This window comes from Canis aureus, chromosome 17 (genome assembly GCF_053574225.1).
Source record: "Canis aureus isolate CA01 chromosome 17, VMU_Caureus_v.1.0, whole genome shotgun sequence".
Taxonomy (NCBI): domain Eukaryota; kingdom Metazoa; phylum Chordata; class Mammalia; order Carnivora; family Canidae; genus Canis; species Canis aureus.
In genome coordinates, this window is record NC_135627.1 from 52,314,810 (window position 1) to 52,335,345 (window position 20,536).

General features: G+C 42.0%; 1 protein-coding gene across 2 annotated transcripts in view; it reads right to left on the reverse strand.

The window, feature by feature from the left end:
• VWA8 (von Willebrand factor A domain containing 8) overlaps nt 1–20,536 on the reverse strand; it is a 353,299-nt gene that overhangs the window by 16,074 nt on the left and 316,689 nt on the right. For both annotated transcript variants that reach the window (XM_077855526.1, XM_077855527.1), the window contains 2 exons: nt 8,463–8,588; nt 6,612–6,770 (listed from right to left, as the gene is read on the reverse strand). In XM_077855526.1, the coding sequence (XP_077711652.1) occupies nt 6,612–6,770; nt 8,463–8,588 (285 nt within the window). The remainder of the gene's footprint in view (nt 1–6,611; nt 6,771–8,462; nt 8,589–20,536) is intronic.

The window sequence follows — 20,536 nt, forward strand, 5'->3', positions numbered from 1 at the left end:
AGGAAAAGATAGAGTCTTTTATGTAAATGGTACATTTGGTCCTGAATCACAGCTTTGTAAAAATACTAATTGGGCAGAAATAAAATGGCTGCAAAAAAAACAAAAACAAAAACAAAAACAAAAAACAAAACAAAACAAAAAAAAAAAAAAACAACCAGGGATAAAACATCAACTAAGAAATAAAGGGCCCTGAAGTGGGAGTTAGAACTCCTGGCTTTTTCCAGTGTAGCTATGTGACCTTGAGCAGAGGACTTAACCTCTCTGGATTTGATTTTCTCATTTGTAAAGCAAAGAAGTTAGTGAAAACAATGGCCAAGGCCATTCCTGCTCCCAAGCTTCTGTGAAGATTCAAAGGTTCACTCTAGAAACAGAATGAAAAAGTTGACCTCACTTAGTCATAGGAAAATCTGTGCTTTGCTTTCTCTTGTCAAAGTCATCTAAACGTACCTGAGGACTGATGAAGCCTTTTCTAAAAAGAAAGTCCTCAGAGTCTATAAGAAAGAACAATCCAGTATTGGCTCTTGAATAGTGGTTTTTTTTTTTTAACTCTTTAAAATGTTTTTGAGTGGTGGAAGTCTTTCTCCAAATGAAATATTGCACAAAAGCCCAGATTATGAAACATCATGCAAAACCAATATAAGTGGAATTGTTTTGGTTTAATTGGGGATGAAAGGGGAAGGTGTATAACTTCCTTTCCGCTCACCATTGCTCCCCGACACCCTTCGAGGGTTCCCTGTTAGGAAACCATGGCCTTAGAATATGATTTATTGTCCACAAAAACAATAAACTTGAGTACTTTTTTTCAAAGTCCAGTTTCTCAGTAACTAAATAAATCTGTTTTCTGGTGTCGCTACTTGAGTGCGCAGAGGAGAAACAGTCACCTAATTTTTGGTGATATGGAGTACTTTGAAGAAAAAAAACAAAGGCACTAAGAGCTTTTGAAAAGCAGGTCTACTCTAAGGTTACAGTGAAAACATTCCCAGGAGTTTGCAGAAATCACAAGGAACAAACTGGAATGAAGATAAAGGGAAAAAATGTTTCTGGACTTAAATACGATGGTTGACACAAATGTCACCATTCCTCTGTTCACTCTGGTGTTTAAGCGCTCTGTGAACATTAAAAATTTTGCTGATTATAAGATTGAAGGAGTTTATGATGATGATTAGCAAATAATGTTATTCCTGCCTTAAGAGACTGACTGTAAATGCTGTCCCAGAGAATAACTGAATGCAATTGGTAGACCAATTACGAGAAACTTTAAAAGCTCCAGATGGCTTTGAAATGTGTCCTGCCATTGCATTACCTTTTCTTCTCAGCAATTCTTACTCGAGGGTCCCTGTGGTTTGGCATGGATCATGCTAAGATGGAGTAGAAAGTGGAGGCTGACTCCAAATGAGCCTCCTGGATCCGGACTGTAATGACCCAGAGCTTGGGAGCCGAGCCCAAACCAAACGAGACACATGGCTGATGCCAAGAGAGAGGTATCGGGGAAGAGTCCAGCTCACCGGGCCAGACCAGAAGGTTTCAAAGCAAATGTAGATTGGACACCTTTACAAAGGAGGGATAATTGCAGGAGGACCACATTAAGAGCATCTGGAACTGGGGAGCGAGGAGTCTCAGAGCACATTGCTGATTCCTACAGACACCCCAGGTGATGCTGTCTTGAGCCATGGAATTTAAATTTTTCACTAGGAACTCCTAAAACTGTCATTTGCTCATGCATCATTTTATATTTGTTGAGAAAGTTACATACCTACAGTAGGTATTCCTAGTCCTCATGCTTCTGTCGCAAATGAGAACATGTAGCACGTTGAGCTGAATGTGTTGCAAAGATACAGAACAGAGGGAATGGGACACTGCCACTTGATGTACACGCATCAAATATCGTTGAGAAGATACCACAAAAAATCCACTAACAGCAACTGCCACCGGAGGGGCAAGTGGGAGCTGAGAGGGGGCAGAGGCTTACACTGAGGCCACACTCTCACTCTTTTTGTACCTTCTATGCATGTTTAATTACAAAAAACAAAACAAAACAAAACAAAACAAAAAACCCTCTCAGGGAATCGCAGTAGGCTCTATTCCCCTCTTTCCTACCCTCGACAAAGGAGGCCGGAGACACCCCCCCCCACCCCCCGCCGGCAGAGATCGGGTGGCCGGTGGCCACTCAAAATCTTCAACATGTTGCCTGGAGGTGATTCAAAGTCTCTAGTGTACCTGGTGGGGGCGGGGTGGGGGGAGCCTGTCAGGAGTTCTAGAAACACAGGGAACATTGGGACAAGATAAATGGCACTATGAGGAAACCACCAGATGAATTCAGGATGAAGGACATGCTGCCAAACAACTGATCTGAACTTGCAAGAGAGTGGCCACCCCAAAAAGCAAAGGGAATAGTGACAGGGGAGATGGCTGCCTCAGATTAAAAGAGGTTAAGGAGACACTGCAACCAAAAACCAAGAGTGGGCTTTTACTGGATCCTGGATTGCAATTAGGGGGGTGGGGGGGGGTGGTATCAATTAGAAGAGACACTTTGGGGATATGCTTATCGTGGTAGGCACTGAGTAATGTATGGAATTGTTGCATCATTATGCTGTACACCTGGAACTAATATAACCCTGCATGGTAATTATAGTTCAATAATAAAAAAAAAAAGACAGCTTTGAGATTGTTGGGAAAAGTGAATTTGGATTGGACATTAGCAGCTATTATGGAATTACTGATAATTTTCTCAGATGTGAAAATGGTATTGAGGTTGTGCTAGAGACTGTTCTTACTGTTAGGAGAAGGATAATAAAATATTGGGAGGTAAAGCATTATGATATTTATAATTTACTTTCAGATGATTCAGAGGAAGGAAGAGAGTACATATTTAGAGAGAAGCATAAAGCAAATGAGGGGAAGTATCAACAAGTAGTGAAACTAAGCGAAGGCAATATGGGTGTTCATTTTACTGTTCCTTCCACTTTTCTGTAGGTTTACATTTTCTTAAAATAAAAATATTGGGAAATAAAGGGGAAATTTTAAAAACAAAACAAAACAAAACAAAAATGCCAAAAAGGGAAAACAAACAGAAGGGCAGGCTCCATCCTATTCTGTCTCCAAATGGCCTTCTGACTTTGGGAAATGTCCTTAATATTTCTGGGTCTTAGTTTCCTGTCTGAGGAATGAGGAAACTGAATAAATGACCTAGAAAAGCAACCCCCATTCAGAAGTCCATGGACATGGTGAAGAATTTGCAGGAAAGGGACTCCTGTGCTTTCCCTGTCCTGCCTCCTCCCCATCCCTTGACATACTGGTCCCAGTATCACTTTTCCTCAAAGAGCTTGTTTTATGAAGCCTTAATGTCTTTTCCTTTTGTTGGAAAGATTTTAATGCACTGGGGACTTTCTGTGCTCCTCAAAAAGTTCTAAAGGAACCGTAGTGAATGTAAGTGGTATGTTTATAAGAAAATGCACAGACCCCAAACCATTAAAGTGCTGTCTATTAAGAATCTAATAGCATAAAAAAACCCAACGATAAAGATACTTCAAACTTCGAAGGAAGTTTATCTTATCTTGGTGTGTTGCTACAATTTCTTGCTCTAAATAGTGACTGGATTTGGTAATAGTTTATATTACCATAGTAATGTAATATATGGTTATCTTCTCAATATATCTGTGGTTTTACTGATAAAGACTGAGGAAATGGTTTGCACTGTGGGAACCAAAGACTATCAGCAAAATACTATTCTAGGGGTGAAGCCTTGGGGGGAGGCTGTCTGGAGAGGAGTGAGCTCTGTTACCACATGTCTCTCGCTGATTCTTCCATCAGAATTGGTAGTCTTTATGGGTCTCCCTCACTAGGCTATGAACCCAAGGATGGCAGGACACTCTGTCCCTAGCAGAGTACTCTGCCCTCAGCACGTATGCAATTTATGTTTGCCATTTTATGGAAATCCAGTAAGTCCTATGGCAACAACTGGGTGATAGGTGATAACTTTGATTAGAAACAAAACAAAACAACATCCTGGGAAATGCTCTTTTCCGTGATATTGTTTCTTTTTGGTGCGATATATCCAGTCTCATTAAGAGTCGTTCCAAAAAAAAAAGAGTCATTCCAAACAACAGACTTTTCACTGAGAGAATTGGACAAGTATCAGTCTCTCTGTACACACCACTGTAGGGGATGGAATGAAATATCAGTGTGCTCTGTGATAATCACACCACTTCCCTGCAGGCTATTGGAATGGTTCTCTGAACTCCCCATTAGTTTTGTCACCTTCTGCCTTCTGTCTAAGTCTTTACCCAGTCTTGGGGAGCTGTGTCAACTGATTTCTTGGTGAACTAAAAAAATCTTTCTAGGGCAGCTCAGCGGTTTAGCGCCACCTTTGGCCCAGGGGCGGATCCTAGAGATGGGGGATCAAGTCCCACATCGGGCTCCCTGCATGGAGCCTGCTTCTCCCTCTGCCTGTGTGTGTCTCTGCCTCTCTCTCTCTCTTTCTCTCTGTGTGTCTCTCATGAATAAATAAAATCTTAAAAAAAATCTTTCTAAAAACTTAGAAAAAGCAGTTCTCAAAGGCACAGAAATCCTTTCTAACTGGAAATTTTATTCTAGATAGTATGAACATGTATGCCAATTTTAATGGTGATATGTTTACTATGATCTATAATGGATCAACATCTCCATATAACTCAAAGGAAGCTGAGGAACATTGACCTTCAAGATTTACTGAAGAGGCAGGGGCACCTGGGTGGCTCAGTGGTTGAGTGTCTGCCTTTGGCCCAGGGTGTGATCCCAGGGTCCTGGGATCGAGTCCCACACCAGGCTCCCTATGCCTATGTCTCCCTCTGCCTATGTCTCTGCTTCTTTCTCTGTGTCTTTCATGAGTAAATAGATAAAATCTTAAAAAAACCAAAAGATTCACAGAGGAGGCAGATGGGCTGATCTAAACAGTAACAGAACCCAAGAGTTTTAAAACACGGAGTGAGATTTATGCTGATGTGATGGATGTATGTTTAAGTATCCTCTGGTCATCTGTGGTCCAAATGACTTAGGGATTATACTCAACCTCTTACTAGAAATGATTTAAAATATATCAAAATAAGTATTTTCTAGAAAATCATAAAACAGAAAAAAAGCAAAAAATCAAAATCAAGAAAAACTTAACATCTGAAGGGAGGGAAGGCCCAGGGAAGGTAAAGGCTGAACACCAGGGCACAAGCTATAGAACAGAAGGCTGTCATGGCTGGTCTTTGAGTTTGGCTCTGAGCTTTCTGGCAACTAAAACCACGAGGCAATCCTGAACAGTTCCATGGTTTTCATGAATCACGGCGGGAAACACAACCCCGTTCTTCAAGGGAAACAAAGCTGTTCCCTACAGTGAAAGTCCACATCCTATGTGGGCTTGTATCCCGCACTTGTACAGAGCCTGGCGAGCCGCCTTTTCCTACCACTTAATTCTAAAAGGAATCTCTCATGTGGAGCTTCCTATGAGGGACCCTGGGAGACCTGGAGCTCTAAAACGGGCTAAAAGGGAACGAAGTGATGGGTTCCATCCAATCTGTTTCCATCATAATACACAGACACGCCTCAGGACAGCAATCCTGTAAGTGGGATGTTGAGCCGATTTCTTTCTTTTTTTAAAAATATTATTTATTTATTTATTCATGACAGGCACAGAGAGAGAGAGAGAGGCAGAGACACAGGCAGAGGGAGAAGCAGGCTCCATGCAGGGAGCCTGACGTGGGACTCGATCCCAGGTCTCCAGGACCTCACCTCTGGCCAAAGGCGGCGCTAAACCGCTAGGCCACCGGGGCTGCCCTCGAGCCTATTTCTGAAGGACGTGTTCCATCCTGAAGATGATCTAGAATGCCTATGGAGAGACTGTGCACCCTCTACACATACACCGTTTCTCTCTACTTCTGATGATAACCACACAGCACATGACCATGTTATCTGCTCCGGGAAGGGCCAGAAGTGCAGGTGCTTTTGTGGACTGATGGGCTTATCATGGGCAGTCACCTGGCTATGGATCCCTTCTCCACATTCAGACCAGGAGGCAGAGCAAACAGTGCAACAGCAAAATGGATGTGGATTAAATGGGAGACTGCATTTCTCCCAGGGTTGCCATCTTCACCGTTTGGGGGGCGGGTGTCATCTATTATGTGTAATCCTTGCGCACGTGGATAGACAAAGCAAGGCTGTGATCTGGGCTCCTTGAGGATGTCCTCATAGCTTGGGAGGCTGTCTGCTTGGTGATGGGGCAAGAATAGTGTGTGCAGGGAATTGGGATGAGGATGGCGGCTCTGGGAAATTTGGGGAAGAGACCTGTGGTGTTTCTAAATGGTGGTTTTACTCCATAACATGACTAACATCATACCCTCGTAAAGTGCAGTGCTTTCTTCTACAGAAATCGCTAGTCCTTTAAATTACAGTATTATTTTCTGATGATGAGGGCACATAGAACAAAGGGTTCTCTTTCTCTGTGCTGCTAAGGGAGCTGATGAGGACATGATGTCTGTCCACGCAGGTGGAGCTCACACCCACCTGTCCATCATCACGCCCTAACTTGGGGTGACCCTCGGGCAGATGTGGTCAGTGACGCCTCTCGCCATCTTTAGTCCATGCCATACCTTGAACTTCTCCTCGTAGTTCTCGAAGGCTTCCATGACCATACACACGGCCTCCATTGAGCGCTCCAGCCGGCCATCCACCCCGTTAAAGCGGTACATGCTGCCAGATACATCTACCACCAGGCGCAGGCGCTTGGGTTTCTGTTGGGGGCTGCCCAGCTGAGGGAGGGAACAACAGAAGAGCCTTGTGAACCAGAAAACCATCCCTGGTCGCTGTTCTGAGGGTCTCAACAGAGGTTCCAGAGGGCTAGCCACGGGGCACACACATCAGCTGTGGGCTGGGCATTGCATAAGGCTGTCCCGGCAGGTGGAAAGGATTGTATTTCAGTAGATGGAATCTCAGACTTGTGCTGGTAGCTGGGGCCATATGGGAAAGATTTTCCTTTCGAATATGGTCCTTTCAAGGCCCAGCGTAGTCTAGTAAAACTGCCTGAGTGAGGCTATTATTCTCAAAAATAATAATCTGGAAAGATTGAAACCCCAACATGTCATTTTCCTGTCATGCCTTGGAGTCAGTTACACTAGCAAGATTGAGTTATTTTGGAAGGCCACATCAATTTTACTCCTACCTGTTATGTAGTGACCTGCAAATCATTTTCCCATAAGAAATGTCAGATTTCTGAAACAAGGTTATGTGTGAGAGGGGGTCTGGCAAAGAACCGAGGGAATATATTTCTTCAGTGTTTTCTGTTACTGGTAAGCTTTCAGGTTTCTCTTCCTTCCAGTTACTGCATTACTACTCCTCTTTACTTGTCTTGGCAGTTAAAGCATGAAAGTGGCAACCAGTTGCTGTTGAGTGACGTGTCGATTAAAATGTGAAACTCCTGTGGGTTTCAGTTTGATTTTGAACTCATGCCTACCAATGGGCAGAATTAAAAACAAAAGTCTGTTTGTCAGTTTTACAGGAAAAAAGGAAGAAGAGAAATTCCAGATTATCCTGTCATTAAACACTTGCTGACATGTATGAAAGCTAATGAGCACAGTTAGTAATTTAACAAACATAGCGTGGGTATTTGAGTGCAATGATTTCAGACAAAATTCAGTATATTTCTTAAAAACTGGTTGAGTCGGCCTGAATTAAGAACAGTGCCACATATGCTTCCATGACCACTCTCGATTCAGATAGATCTGAACACATTTGTTGACCGCGATGAATCAGTAAAGAAAGCAGTTGTTGTTGACTCATGCCAATGACACAGAAGTGAGTACTGCCCAAATTACCAAAAGAGCCTCTCTGAATAAACATTTAAGTGGAGTAAGTGACTACTCTTCCACACCAGTCACTGCACCCCCAGCTCTCAGGGGCTGCTCAGCAGTTCTGGTTATTCAGGGACGTCGGGGACCACAGAGCCCTCGAGAGGAGAGATGCAATATTTCACCTACTGCCATTTTATTTTTGCCACCCTATTGCAAATATTTTAATATTAGGGCTGTCTAAAGCTCTACATACTACAGGTGGAATTATTTAAGGGAGAGTTTCTTATTTTCTAAAATTGTCTTCAGGTTTAGGATGGGTATAGACCTTTAAAGTAAAAGGCCAGGAGGAAACCACTAAGATTGCTTCAGGGTTTTTACCAGCATAATCCTCCAGGGTTCATGGAAACTGAGTGTCTCCAGTTTCCCCTCCAGGGGGGCTCCTGCTCTGTGTCTTAGGAACTGATCTGCATGGACAGCAGGGGCCTTTCTCCCAGCTGCTAGCTGGATTCTGCGGATGGAAGGCCCTGGCAGGAGATCTGGTTGCCATATTTAGGGTTTATGATGTTTTGACAAAGATGGCAACCCAAGAAAGCATCTGTTTGTAAAGAAGGCTGAGCTCCATAGACCCGAGGTGACGAGTTCACCATTGCTTACCTGTGGCTCCAGCTCACCCCGGCGTTTGTAGATGGCTTTTTCTCCAGTCAGCCCCTCAATGATCTTGGCATCATCCAGTTCCCCTGTAGCTTGGTGTCTTAGCCACTGTCTTTCTTTACCTTTAGCCTACGATGACACAAACACACACGCACACACAAATCCTTATTTAGTTACTTCTGGAGGATACTTGACACCCTTACTGCATGAAGAACAGGAAACACACCCGGGATCTTTTCAAATAAGGAATGTTTTTGCATAAACACAGTTTCATAAATGGACTGGCTTCTGCTCCGCTGACAAAGAATGCCCTTTATGTAGATTTTGCCAATTTTAATCGTTTTAACACATGGAATGATAAAATGAACTCACTCAAAGCACGTACAAATGGGAAAGCAGTGTGCAAATGAGCCCTTGGAGAGACGTGCAAAATCCAGAAATGTAGCGGTGACACATTTCTTATGCATTTTCTGTCACGGTACTTTTAGCGAATTTCTTAGGTAACACAATAATCAGCTTGAACTTGTTAACATTGTCTGCAAGCACAGAGAAAACGTGAGCTTCAGAACTTTTCCTTTTGGAAAAGAAGTTATTTGAGTTCTCTGTGACTTATGGTGCAAAGGGAAACAGCTGAAAACAATAGTTCATGAACATGTCGTGTCCCCCATGTCTCACTCATCAGAAATCTTCGGAATTACTTTTCCAAAGGCATTTCCACAGAATATTTTCTTACCTACCATGACTTATAACTATGCCAGGTGGACCAAGATGGTGGTTAAACAATCAAGAATGACAGTATGTCAGTCAAGGCATGGGTTTGTTATAGCCAATGACTGAATTTACATTAAGAAGTGGGAAAGAATGGCTAGAAGATTTTTATGTGTGCAAATGAGAGTGCCAGTTAAGATCATGTGCTTTTGAGTCAGACAGCCTGGTCCCAATCCTCCCTTCACTGTGATCAGATATCTGACCTCAAGCAAGTTACTTAACCTCTCTGCATTTCAGTGTCCTCATTTCTAAAATAAAGATAACACCAATTCCTGCTTGGAGTTATTGTGAGGAATCAATGAGATACTACGTGGGATTGGTTGAGGAAGGGCCTGGCTAACTGTGTCAGGGGCTATCGTCGCCGTCGTCATCATCATCATCATCATCATCATCATCATCATCATCATCATCATCAAATGGGGCACATTATGGGCAACTAAGTCCACATTAATTTAAGTACACTTCCATCACTGCGTCATGGAGGTGGCCGTCGTGGAAAATGCAAAGCCAAGCTTTGGGCAGCTGGTATCTACATCAGGGGCAGACCAACCACTACACAAAGAAGCTCTAGGCTGGACTACTTAATTTCTTATTCTTGATACCCTTGCTGCAAACAGGTGCAAAATTCCCTCATTTGAATACCAAAGTTTTAACGTGAACATGAACTAAAGACAGAGACGCTCCTAAGCCACCAGCATAAAGATATTATATTTGGTGGGCAGTTAATTCCAGGAATTATCTTACACGCCCCCCTTGGAACTACGTTCTTTCCTGATGTGTGTTCTTGGTAAGAGCACCATGATCTTACGGAAAAGTAGGATTCATCAGAGCATAGCTCAACGAGCTCATGGAACTCTGCGATATAATGCAGCTACAGGTGGTAGGAGGAAGGGGTGAGCAGAGTCTTCTAGAATCCTTTCCCACTGAGGTATGGATCAGAGAGACAAGTGTGACCACACAGTGCTGACCTTCTCAGGCTCCCTTCCCTGCAGCGGTCATTGGGACCTGACTCCTATTTCGTCTTCCTTGTCATGCCTGATGCCTGGAGTGGCTCATTCTGCAAGTTTCCAGGATACTCTGTGCAAGGAGACATGACTAGGGTGCACACTGAAGTACCTTTCAATCCCGAGACACTATGATTCTTGGAGATACCACATTGCAGAGCACTGGCTTCTAATGCCTTTCATAGGTGAGGACAGGCCCTCACAGACCAGTCTAGGCTGGGAAAATAAGCACTGCAGAAAGTAGAAGAGAATGTGGTAGCAATAGTTAGCTGTCATCAAAGCAGCACGGAAGGTGGGTTCTAGGGCTGGGTTTAAGAGGAAGACGGGATTACAACAGAAACAAGGTTACGTGACATGTCACGTAACAGCTGTGCCACTGTCATCACTAAGTTTCTATTTTCGACGTTTCGTCAATGCACTGACAAGGCAACGGCATCAAAGAAGTTCAAGGGAAGCTGTTCAGTTTCCAGTGGGATGTAATTCAACTAAATATAATATGGAACTCTCGGTTTAACCAAATAGGAAACGTAGGGTGCATCACAGTTTCCGATAAGGCTAGAAAGTACACGTCAATCCTAAAGGAATCGACGAGGTCCGATCATGAGCATGGGTTATTAGAAAAGAAAAGAAAAAAAAAAAAAAGCACTGTGTCACTTTGTAGCTCTGTTTTACTTATCATTGTTTCCAAATGTATTATTTACCTCTTTGCCTCTATTATCTATGTACTCCATTAGAAAGTCAGGTTTATGGCATAACTTACGTAACCCACTGCAGCACCTAGAATGATTCCTGATACATAGCAGGCGTTTGATAAAAATTCACTGGCAGAAAGTTGATTGCTACCCTAAAATGTTACGTGATAAACATATAAAACATGTCCATACAGTATTATCTCAATGTATATGTGCATCATATACATGCAAGGAAAAATATATGGGAGAAAACAAAAATATTAATAATCATGGTTAATTTGGGCTTGTGAAATTATGGGTGATACTTTCTTCCCTTAATTTTTATACAATATCCTACCTCTCTTCCTTCCTTCCTTTCTTTCTTTCTTTTGAGAGTGAGAGAGCACATGCCTGCACATGAGTTGGGGTGGGGGGGAGGGAGAGAACCTCAAGTAGACTCCCATGCAGAGTGGGGCCTGACACGGGGTTCAATTCCACAGCCCTGAGCCCATGACTTGTGTGGATCAAGAGTTGGACATTTAACTGACTGAACTACCCAGGCGCTCCTTCAATTTTCATATAATGAACTCATGACTTTTATAATTGAAAACAAACAAAAATAAGTTCTTTTTTCTCAGAAGGATTTAAAAATATCCTTTTATTTTTTTTATGAAATATAGCTTTGAGACTAGCTTGCAGGTTATAGAGAGCTTTAATGTGCATACAAATAACTCAGGCATCTTGATTAAAAAAGTGGTTTGGCGCCTGCCTTTGGCCCAGGGCGCAATCCTGGAGACCCGGGATCAAATCCCACGTCGGGCTCCCGGTGCATGGAGCCTGCTTCTCCCTCTGCCTATGTCTCTGCCTCTCTCTCTCTCTCTTCCTCTGTGTGACTATCATAAATAAATAAAAATTTTTAAAAAAAGTGGTTTTTGATTCAGTAGGTTTGGTAACGGTTTTTGATTCAGTAAGTTTAGTAAGTAGTAACAACTAGGCCAGCAGCACTGCAGAATTCTTTTGCTAATAATTAGTAGAAAGGATAAAAGGGGATCCTTTAGGGGACCTATTATTGTCCCTGCTAAGGAGGCTACAGAATCATAAAACGCTTACTTTTCCCTTAGAACATTATACTTGTCTGCTGTCTCTGGATTCACCATCATGGAAGAAACTAGGGATTTTAGGTCTTGATTTTCTCATGCCGATGTTGCTTCTTTCCCTAGATATGATTATCACCCCTTAAGGTACTCTCTGGGTTGAAGACTATTTCCATTGTGTGTGCCAAAAGAAGAAAAGAATAGTAAAATTTGGGGTGAGAGTGAGGGAGGCAATATGCTTTTTAAAAATAAATCTGCTATCCCTTTCTTTTTTTTGGGGGGGGGGTCAAATTTTAAAATTTAAGTATAATACACTTATATAATAGTCAAGTGCATCAATCTTAAGAGCTCAGTGAACTTTAAAAGTGAACACCCCATGTAACCACCTGTACCCCTATGGCCCCCCAGGGCTCCTTCTGGAATTTACCCTCCCTCTGCCACAGGTAACTTCCTATTCTGATTTCTATTAGCGTGGATTAGGTGTGCCTGGCTTTGGACTTCATAAAAATGGAGTCACACAGTATGTGCTCTTTTGTGTCTGGCTTCTCTGGCTCAACACCGTTGCTGTCAGGTTACCCATGCTGCTGTGTGTAGCAGCTCTTTATTCTCGCTCACTGCTGGAGTGATATTCAATCCTAGGATTTTGTCACAATTTCTCCATTCTACAATGGCATTGTTTCCACTTTGGGGCTATTAAGAATAATGCCACCGGGAGTGTTTCCTAAGCATGTCCCTTGGAGCACATGTGTGTGTATTTCTGTTGGGCAGGGACCCTGGATACGTTTCAGCTTTAGTAGGTACTGCTAAACAGTTTTTCAAAGTGTTTTTTCCAATTTACATTCCCATGACCAGTATGAAGGTTTCATCTGCTCATGGCCTCACCACCACTTGATATTGATGGCTTTCAAAAAAAAAATTGCCATTTTGGTGGGTGTATATAGCATATTCCCTTCCTTTTTTATTTTTATCTGTGGAAAAATGAATTTTGGTTCTGCTTGTCATTGATATTTTTAGGAACACGAACCAGTAGTTTTTGTTTTTGAGAAGTGAAAGTATGCACTAGGTCTTTTGATCCAGAGCGACCGGGCACAAAGACATTTTTACAATAGTAGCACTATTCATTAGTTTTCAAGTCTAGAACTTGCAGATTAATATGGGCAGATAATTTATTATCTGCCATGTAGCTAACCCACCAATTTTTGGAAACTCAAAACAGGAAGAGGCCTGTCAGAATGGATAGTCTTGGAGGCAAGCAGTGGGAGCGGGAACACTTTAAAAATTTACTGTGGGCTGGAACAGAAATATTTATTATTATGGAACATGTATTTTGTGGGACTCACTGAAATGCATCCTTAACTAGTAAGTTCTTACTGGATTTAAAGTCATGCTTTTATTGATAACAAAGGTCCAAACATGAGCTTTATAGTATATTCCTATTACATGAAGTATTCTTATAAATGTCCATCTGTTTTGTATTATACAATAAATTCATACTAATGAGAATTTATTATATATAAAGCTAGGTTTCACTAGTAAAAATCTATGTTACAGATTTTCTAGAAAAGAAATACAGTTTTATTATGTTCATGTAAAAAACACTTAGACTCACTGAAATGCTCAGTGGATGACACAGTCTGGTTAATTTATTTTCTGGGAAATAACTGGCTAACCAGAAAGTACATCCACACTCATCCGAGCAAGGAGGATATTAGGAGGAATACACTTGAAAAACCAATTATCTTGTGGTTTGTGACACTCGATCTTGTGATTTCAGCACCGAAAGTATTCTGATTAAGCTTGAGTCTTCACTTATCTGGGTTGTGGTTAATTAAGACTTCCTTTACCTAAACTCCTAAACTCTCCAAGTAAGCCAATTTTTTTTTATTATTCCTTCAGAATTTATTTAATGAGGGGATCAGAAAGACTTAAGTAGCAATTTTTATAGAAAGCACATACATTCTACAGAATAAAACATACAGATGATCATCAGTAAACACTTCTTGTGTGAATGAATAAATGTAAATGGATATTTGATTCATTTCATTTGGAAATGAATCACTGGGAGCAGTGATTCTTTTATTAAGCATTAGCTCTTGTATTCTTAACATTTCTTTGTGTTCAACCAACATATACTTACTAATTTGCTATTAATTATGCTATTAATCTGCACCTTAAAAAAATAAAATGCTGGATTCAGGGAAACTTGGGCAGTAACTACAAAATAACACATGATAAATCAGTGGAAACAAAACATTTTTCTTTGTGGTTCTCAGTATTTTGACATAGCTAAAAAGATTTTTCTACATATCTGTTAGGTCGCTAGCTGCTCTAAATGATGAAACAGTGTTGCCCAGAAAAGAGAAGACACAGACCTTCCTATTTTAAGGAGTTCCCTGTTTCCTGAAGTGACATCTCACTGCAAGATTAAACGGTGATTCATGTACTTAACAAAGACGACCCTGGTTAGAAGAGTTTGCTCTCCTGTTTGCTGATGTGAACTGAAACTATGACTTTGGGTCACAACGTACTGTCATTTTATAATTTGTTTTTATGAATAAAAACAATTTTGTCTTTTCTTCATGAATATATATATATATATTTTTTACACAACGTACTGTCATTTTATAATTTGTTTTTATGAATAAAAACAATTTTGTCTTTTCTTCATGAATATATATATATATATATTTTTTTTTTACCTCCAAGGAGCCAGGAACCACACGTAGCAGTGTGCATGTTATAGCTGGCAACTTACGGGTTCAAATTGAGCCCTAGATCCAGCTGGCCCTGATTCCCCAGTGGACCTCATCTCAGTAAAAGACAGCCCCTCTCCCCATCCTCTGGGCTGTTCAGGCCACAGGCCCACAGGCATCTCTGCCTCCTCTTTGTCTCACAGCTCACGTCTAGTGCGCTGGCAAATGTTCTAGGTTCTCCGCATCTACCGTCTCTTCCCATATCCAAGCCTGTCTCCAGTGCCAGTGCCTTTCTCTCTCTCCTGGGCCACTGCCATGGCCCCCCGCCTGGCCTCCCTGCTTCTTCCCTTGCCCCATGGTCCCCTCTCCACACAGGAATCAGAAGAATCTTTATGAAAAACACGTAATTTGAAGCAAATGCGTTAAAAAAGTGCTGGTGTGATTAAATTTTTAGACGCCCGACTGACCTCTTTAGTTATTTTTCGGGACTGAAATGGAATTCTCACACTTTTTGCTTCCTTCTCTCCCTCCTATCACCTTCCTGATTTTTGCTTAATTTGTGAGATACTGTGAGAATTGAGGCCCCGCTCATTATTATTTTGCTTTTTAAAATATTGTGTATCTTTTTCAAAGCATTATCCTTGGTATTTGAGCTTTCTGTGAAACATATTTACCACAATTATTTAGACTTGATTGTTCGTTTAACTGATTCTGGGGTTCACTGAGAGTTCTTTTATACCATGAATTTCCTGTTCTTAAGGAATTCTAATTCCCTTAATTGGCTGGAATATTTATATATACGTGTGTGTGTGCATGCACATATGTGTATACATATTTATTTCAAAATTATTTTCAAAAAGAGTACTTAAATGACATTTATTTTTAAGGCTCTGAATATCTGAAAGTGTCTTTCTGTCTCCTGGTACTTTGGCTGAGTATACAATTCTCAGGTCACATCTCACCCCCACCCCCTTCCTGCAGGTGTTCTGTTACTATCTTCTGGCATTCAGCGTTTCAGAGACAACTAATGTAAGATGAACATTTTTCTAACAATAGCTTATTTTTTATCTGCTGGTATGCTTTTAGGATATTTTCTTTGGGGAACGTTAGAGCTCCATGAAGCCGTGGTGAGGTGCTCATCTCTTTTTATTACTTTCACCTGGTCCTGAGTGACATGTTTTTCATCATAGACTCAAGCCTGTCTTCAGCTCAGTACAGGTTTTTGTTGTCCTTGTTGTTGCTATTTCTCTTCTTGTTTATGTGTTCTTTTTGATCCTCTTTGGGAATACCATAGGCTCAGTCGGCGTGTATTTACTGAACACGAACCATGTGCCAAGGTTCTACTTATGGCAATGGCTCATGGCTCTGTGTGTTAGCTCTCTGCTCTGTTTTTATTGATCAGCTTTCCTTTGGTTTTTTATCTCTTTGTTTCCTCTACAGACTGGAATAATAATTTAAGTTTCCATTCACGTTGGTACTTAGATTTACGACTGGATTGAGGCTGCTTCCTCTATTTTCAGATTTCAGTTTTGGCACTGCATTTTTAGTTTTTTTTTTTTTTTTAATAATCTTTCCTTACTGCATTCAACTCCCTTATTATTCCTGCTTGCTTCTTAGCCAGACCTTTTTAAATCCATGTCTTACTTCACATACTTCAAGTTCTTTGAATTGTGAGAACACAAAGCAGATGTTTTCTAGAAATCTAGTTTCTGAAGAAAGCACTCCAGCCCAGCAGAAGCATCTTCCTCTACACCTTGGAATGCTTGTTACTCTCCTTCCCAGCAGAATCATCCCATAGACCCTGTGTTACTTCATTTTTGGGTGTCCCTACTCTTGAATGATGAGATGGCTGTACAAAACCATTGAGGAACAGATTTGGAATAGACTCTCCTTGCTTGCACTGACTCGCCACTTTGCTATCACTAGAGTTCTCCTGGAAGATTTTATTTATTTATTCGTGAGAGACACAGAGAGAGAGAGAGAGACAGAGACATAGGCAGAGGGAGAAGCAGGCTCCATGCAGGGAGCCTGATGTGGGACTCGATCCTGGGACTCCAGGATCACGCTCTGGGCCGAAGGCAGGCGCTAAACTGCTGAGCCACCCGGGCTGCCCATCCTGGAAGATTTTAAACTGGTGTTCTTAGTTGAACTAAATCTACACTACTTAGCTCAAGAACTCAGTAGGGAAGGAGCTGGAATTGTGGACAGTCCCAGCATGAGAACTTCATCTCCACATCATTTCTTAACTTTGTTTGGAAAAGCCATCACAACGGGGCCACTTGGCATTTGTTTGATCTCATCTTCAAGCCAAGTATAAGTTAAGGCTGGTCTGGCCCCTTTCCCGGTGTTATTCCCTCTCCGGCCTTCTGTGTGTCATAGCCACCGCTGAAAACCTAGACCTCCCCACCCCCACTGCTCCCAATGTTGCTGCTTTCAATTGCTGCTGCTTGGCAGAGACAAAATGGAGGTCAAGTGATCTGCTACTCACCAGCTTCAGGGCTTCTGTTTTTTTTAAAACTTTTTTTTTTAAGGATATTATTTGCTTATTCATGAGAGACACAGAGATAGAGAGAGAGAGAGAGGCAGAGACACAGGCAGAGGGTGAAGCAAGCAGGCTCCATGCAGGGAGCCTGATGTGGGACTCGATCCCGGGTCTCCAGGATCAGGCCCTGGACCGAAGGTGGTGCTAAACCGCTGAGCCACTCGGGCGGCCCAGCTTCAGGGCTTCTATTCCCCCCTCTCCATGCAAGGGAGCTCAACTGGATTCAGTTGAGTTTCATGCCCTTCGTGGCTAGTAATGCTATTTCTTAGGGAGGTTTTTGAGTTGTCGCTAGTACTATCATTCATAGGGTCTCATCATACTCCATTCAGCACAAATTCTTCAAAGCTTCTTGCAAGTCACTAGCACTCTTTCGTAATTTCTACTGTCATATGGTTTTTCACTGCTTATAGCTTTTTGTTATTTTAACATTTTCATGGTCATCCAGCGAAAACCGAGTCAGATGCCTGTGTTCAAGCTGCCTGGAAGGCAGGACTGTATTTCTAGGCTGCACTTGGTTGAAGTTGTCCCCTCATGGCCACTAATGTCATGTGCTGAGTGATGAGCCATTTGGGTGCTAAAAAGAGTAACTGGCATTTTACTACTCTCCCCGAAATGCAGACGTTCCCTGATGTGGCTGGTCCCACCTCTCCTCTCCCTTTGCTCCGTACTCGCACCTTCATCAACACATCTCTTCTCTTGGCTTGGGCTGCTTCTATACAGATGACCTTAAGAATGAAGACGCAGATGTGTTTATAGATATGCACCCTCTCTGGCCCTAACCATGCTCCTGAACTCCAGATTCGCATCTTAAAATCTTCAAATATCATGCTTGACATTTTTATACAAAGGTGTCCCAGGAGTGAGAAACTATGATAACATCCAAACAAAACATTTGCTTTCTCCACAAGCCTCTCTTCTTCCTGGCTTCCCTACTGCTGTTCTCTAGGGCTTGGAAACCTCACCATTCCCCTCACCTCACATTCAGTCAGTCACTGTCTTCTTGTCTTACCTCCAAACTGTCCCATCCTTTCCATTTTCACTTCCATTACCCTGGTTCGGGTTCTTATCACTCCTTACCTGGATACCGGAAATAACTATAATGATTTGATTTCCGGGTTTGCCCACCTCTCTCTTCTCTGATACTTTTCCTCTCCATGGTTATGAAGCCTCCTAAAGAACATACAACTATACGACTCCCTTTCTCAGCCATGTTCACACTCCTCCCTTATTATGGAATACGGTCAGCATGGTGCTCAAGGCCCATGGGGGTTCACCTTTCCCTCATTTTTTCTCCCACTACCCACTGCCCCCAGCTCCATCCCCAAACTCTGAACTCTAGTCCCTCTGCACTGTTTGTCATTCCCCAAACAGCCTCGTACTCAAGGCTTCTTGCTCTGTTCATAGGTTCCTTCTGTCTAGACCAGAGCTATGCCAACTACCTTTGGTGAATAAACAGTTGCTACTGGTCCATGACGAAATAGGTTACAGAAGTGAATGGTAAGCATTAGAAATGGGTATGGCAATTTGACAAAGTGCTTTTATGTTTGCTGAGTCTAATATTAAATAATATGAGTTTGTATCTTGTATGTTCATTTTTATATCTTTATTTCGGTAATTCATTTCTGTTTTATTTTATAAAAGTATTAGTCTGTGATCAATGAAAAAAACCTGGCCTCTCTCCACGTAAGGTTTGAGAAGCTCTGGTCAAGACTGTCCTTCCACCCTCATCCTTAAAAGAGTTACCAGTTGAAACTATGCTATTCCTTCATGGTCCAGCTCAAATGGCGGCACTTCCTCCATGAGTTTTCTCTACTTGCACAGTCCAGAAATTGCTCACACGTTTGTCTACATAACACGGTACTTTATTTAAAACACTGCTGTGGCCTTTATTGTATTGTGTCTTCTACTACAACTACACATGTATCCTCTTTCCCAGGTTAGTTTGAAGGCAAGAAACCTTAGGCAAAAGAGATATTCAACAAACATCTACTGGGTAAAGTACAGTTATTATAAACTATATAAAAGGAATGGGGAAATGCTTTCCATTGTTTGTGTATGAATACAGTGGGGGGTCAGGAATAAACTCTAAGTTCCTTGCCTGACACCTACCTGTCTCTTAGTTCCAAGTCTTTGGGTGCATTTTACACCAAGTGGAATCCTGCTCACACTGAGGGTTGGTCCTCAGCTCACACCGGAGGCGGCACAGTGTCATGCCTTTGTCTCTGCCATATTCTCTGCTGGGGCACTGTGTTCACTTTCCTTTAACTGGCTAATACTTGTGTATTTTTCAAGAGCCAGCTCACGGATCCTTTCCTGAAAAATAGATCCTAGAATCCCTTTCCCCTGGGCTTCCACTGCATTCTATGTGTCTGTCTACCCGGACGCCTACCATATTCAACTGGAATGATCTGTTGTTTGGGTGCCTGTTTTCCCTACTCCTCAAATCTCAGCCTTCTGGAGTGCAGGGACAGCATTCCATGAGTCTCTGTGCCCTCAGTGCCAGGCACAGTGCATGGCACATGTCATGGTTCAAAAACATTCTTTATCTCCAGCTAAACTCATTTTGAATTCCTAGAGGAAACAAAAGGAACATAATTGGTGGTTCATGGAGGTATCATGCTAGCCAAAGCAATCAGAAAAAGGCTAATTTAGTTTAGTCCAAGAATGAAATTACTGATTGTAGATTAGCAAAACGCTGGAGAGAAGATATGATTACAATCAGTGGCTTTTGTGGAAGGGATATTTTCTTTTGTTAGGGAACGCTGGAATCAGATTCCGATTCTGAACCAGTATAATTGAAGTTATGATAGACTCTATTCTAATGAGAAAATTCTTGCTATTGATTCTTAAAAGGCCCAATAACCAGGACTCTATGATATCCCATATAGAATCCAGTCAAGAAGCAAAGGGAGGTCACCAGTGATGGCTATCTTAGTTGAGAAGAGAGCCACAGCTGCAACAGATGCACACGCTGAAGCCGACATTAACAGGAGTGGCAACAACGTTCCCTTTCTTCACATCTCAGTCCAGTCACCCGGAATCAGTGCGTGGGCTTGAAGCTGTACTTTGAGAAGTCATCTCAAATGATGATTTGCTAGTTCCTGGCCAGACTTTCTGCTGTTCACCAAGGAAACACCCATGGTTACTGGGATTACACAGCAACCTCAAGGCAGCTGGGAGCTATTAGTCAATCAGAGCCACACAGGATTGGCAGACGATGGCGAAAAGGGGACCAAACAAAGCCTTCTTGTTTTGGTTACAAACTAAAGACTCATATTCCATCCAAGGCTCTGTCTCTCCTTGGC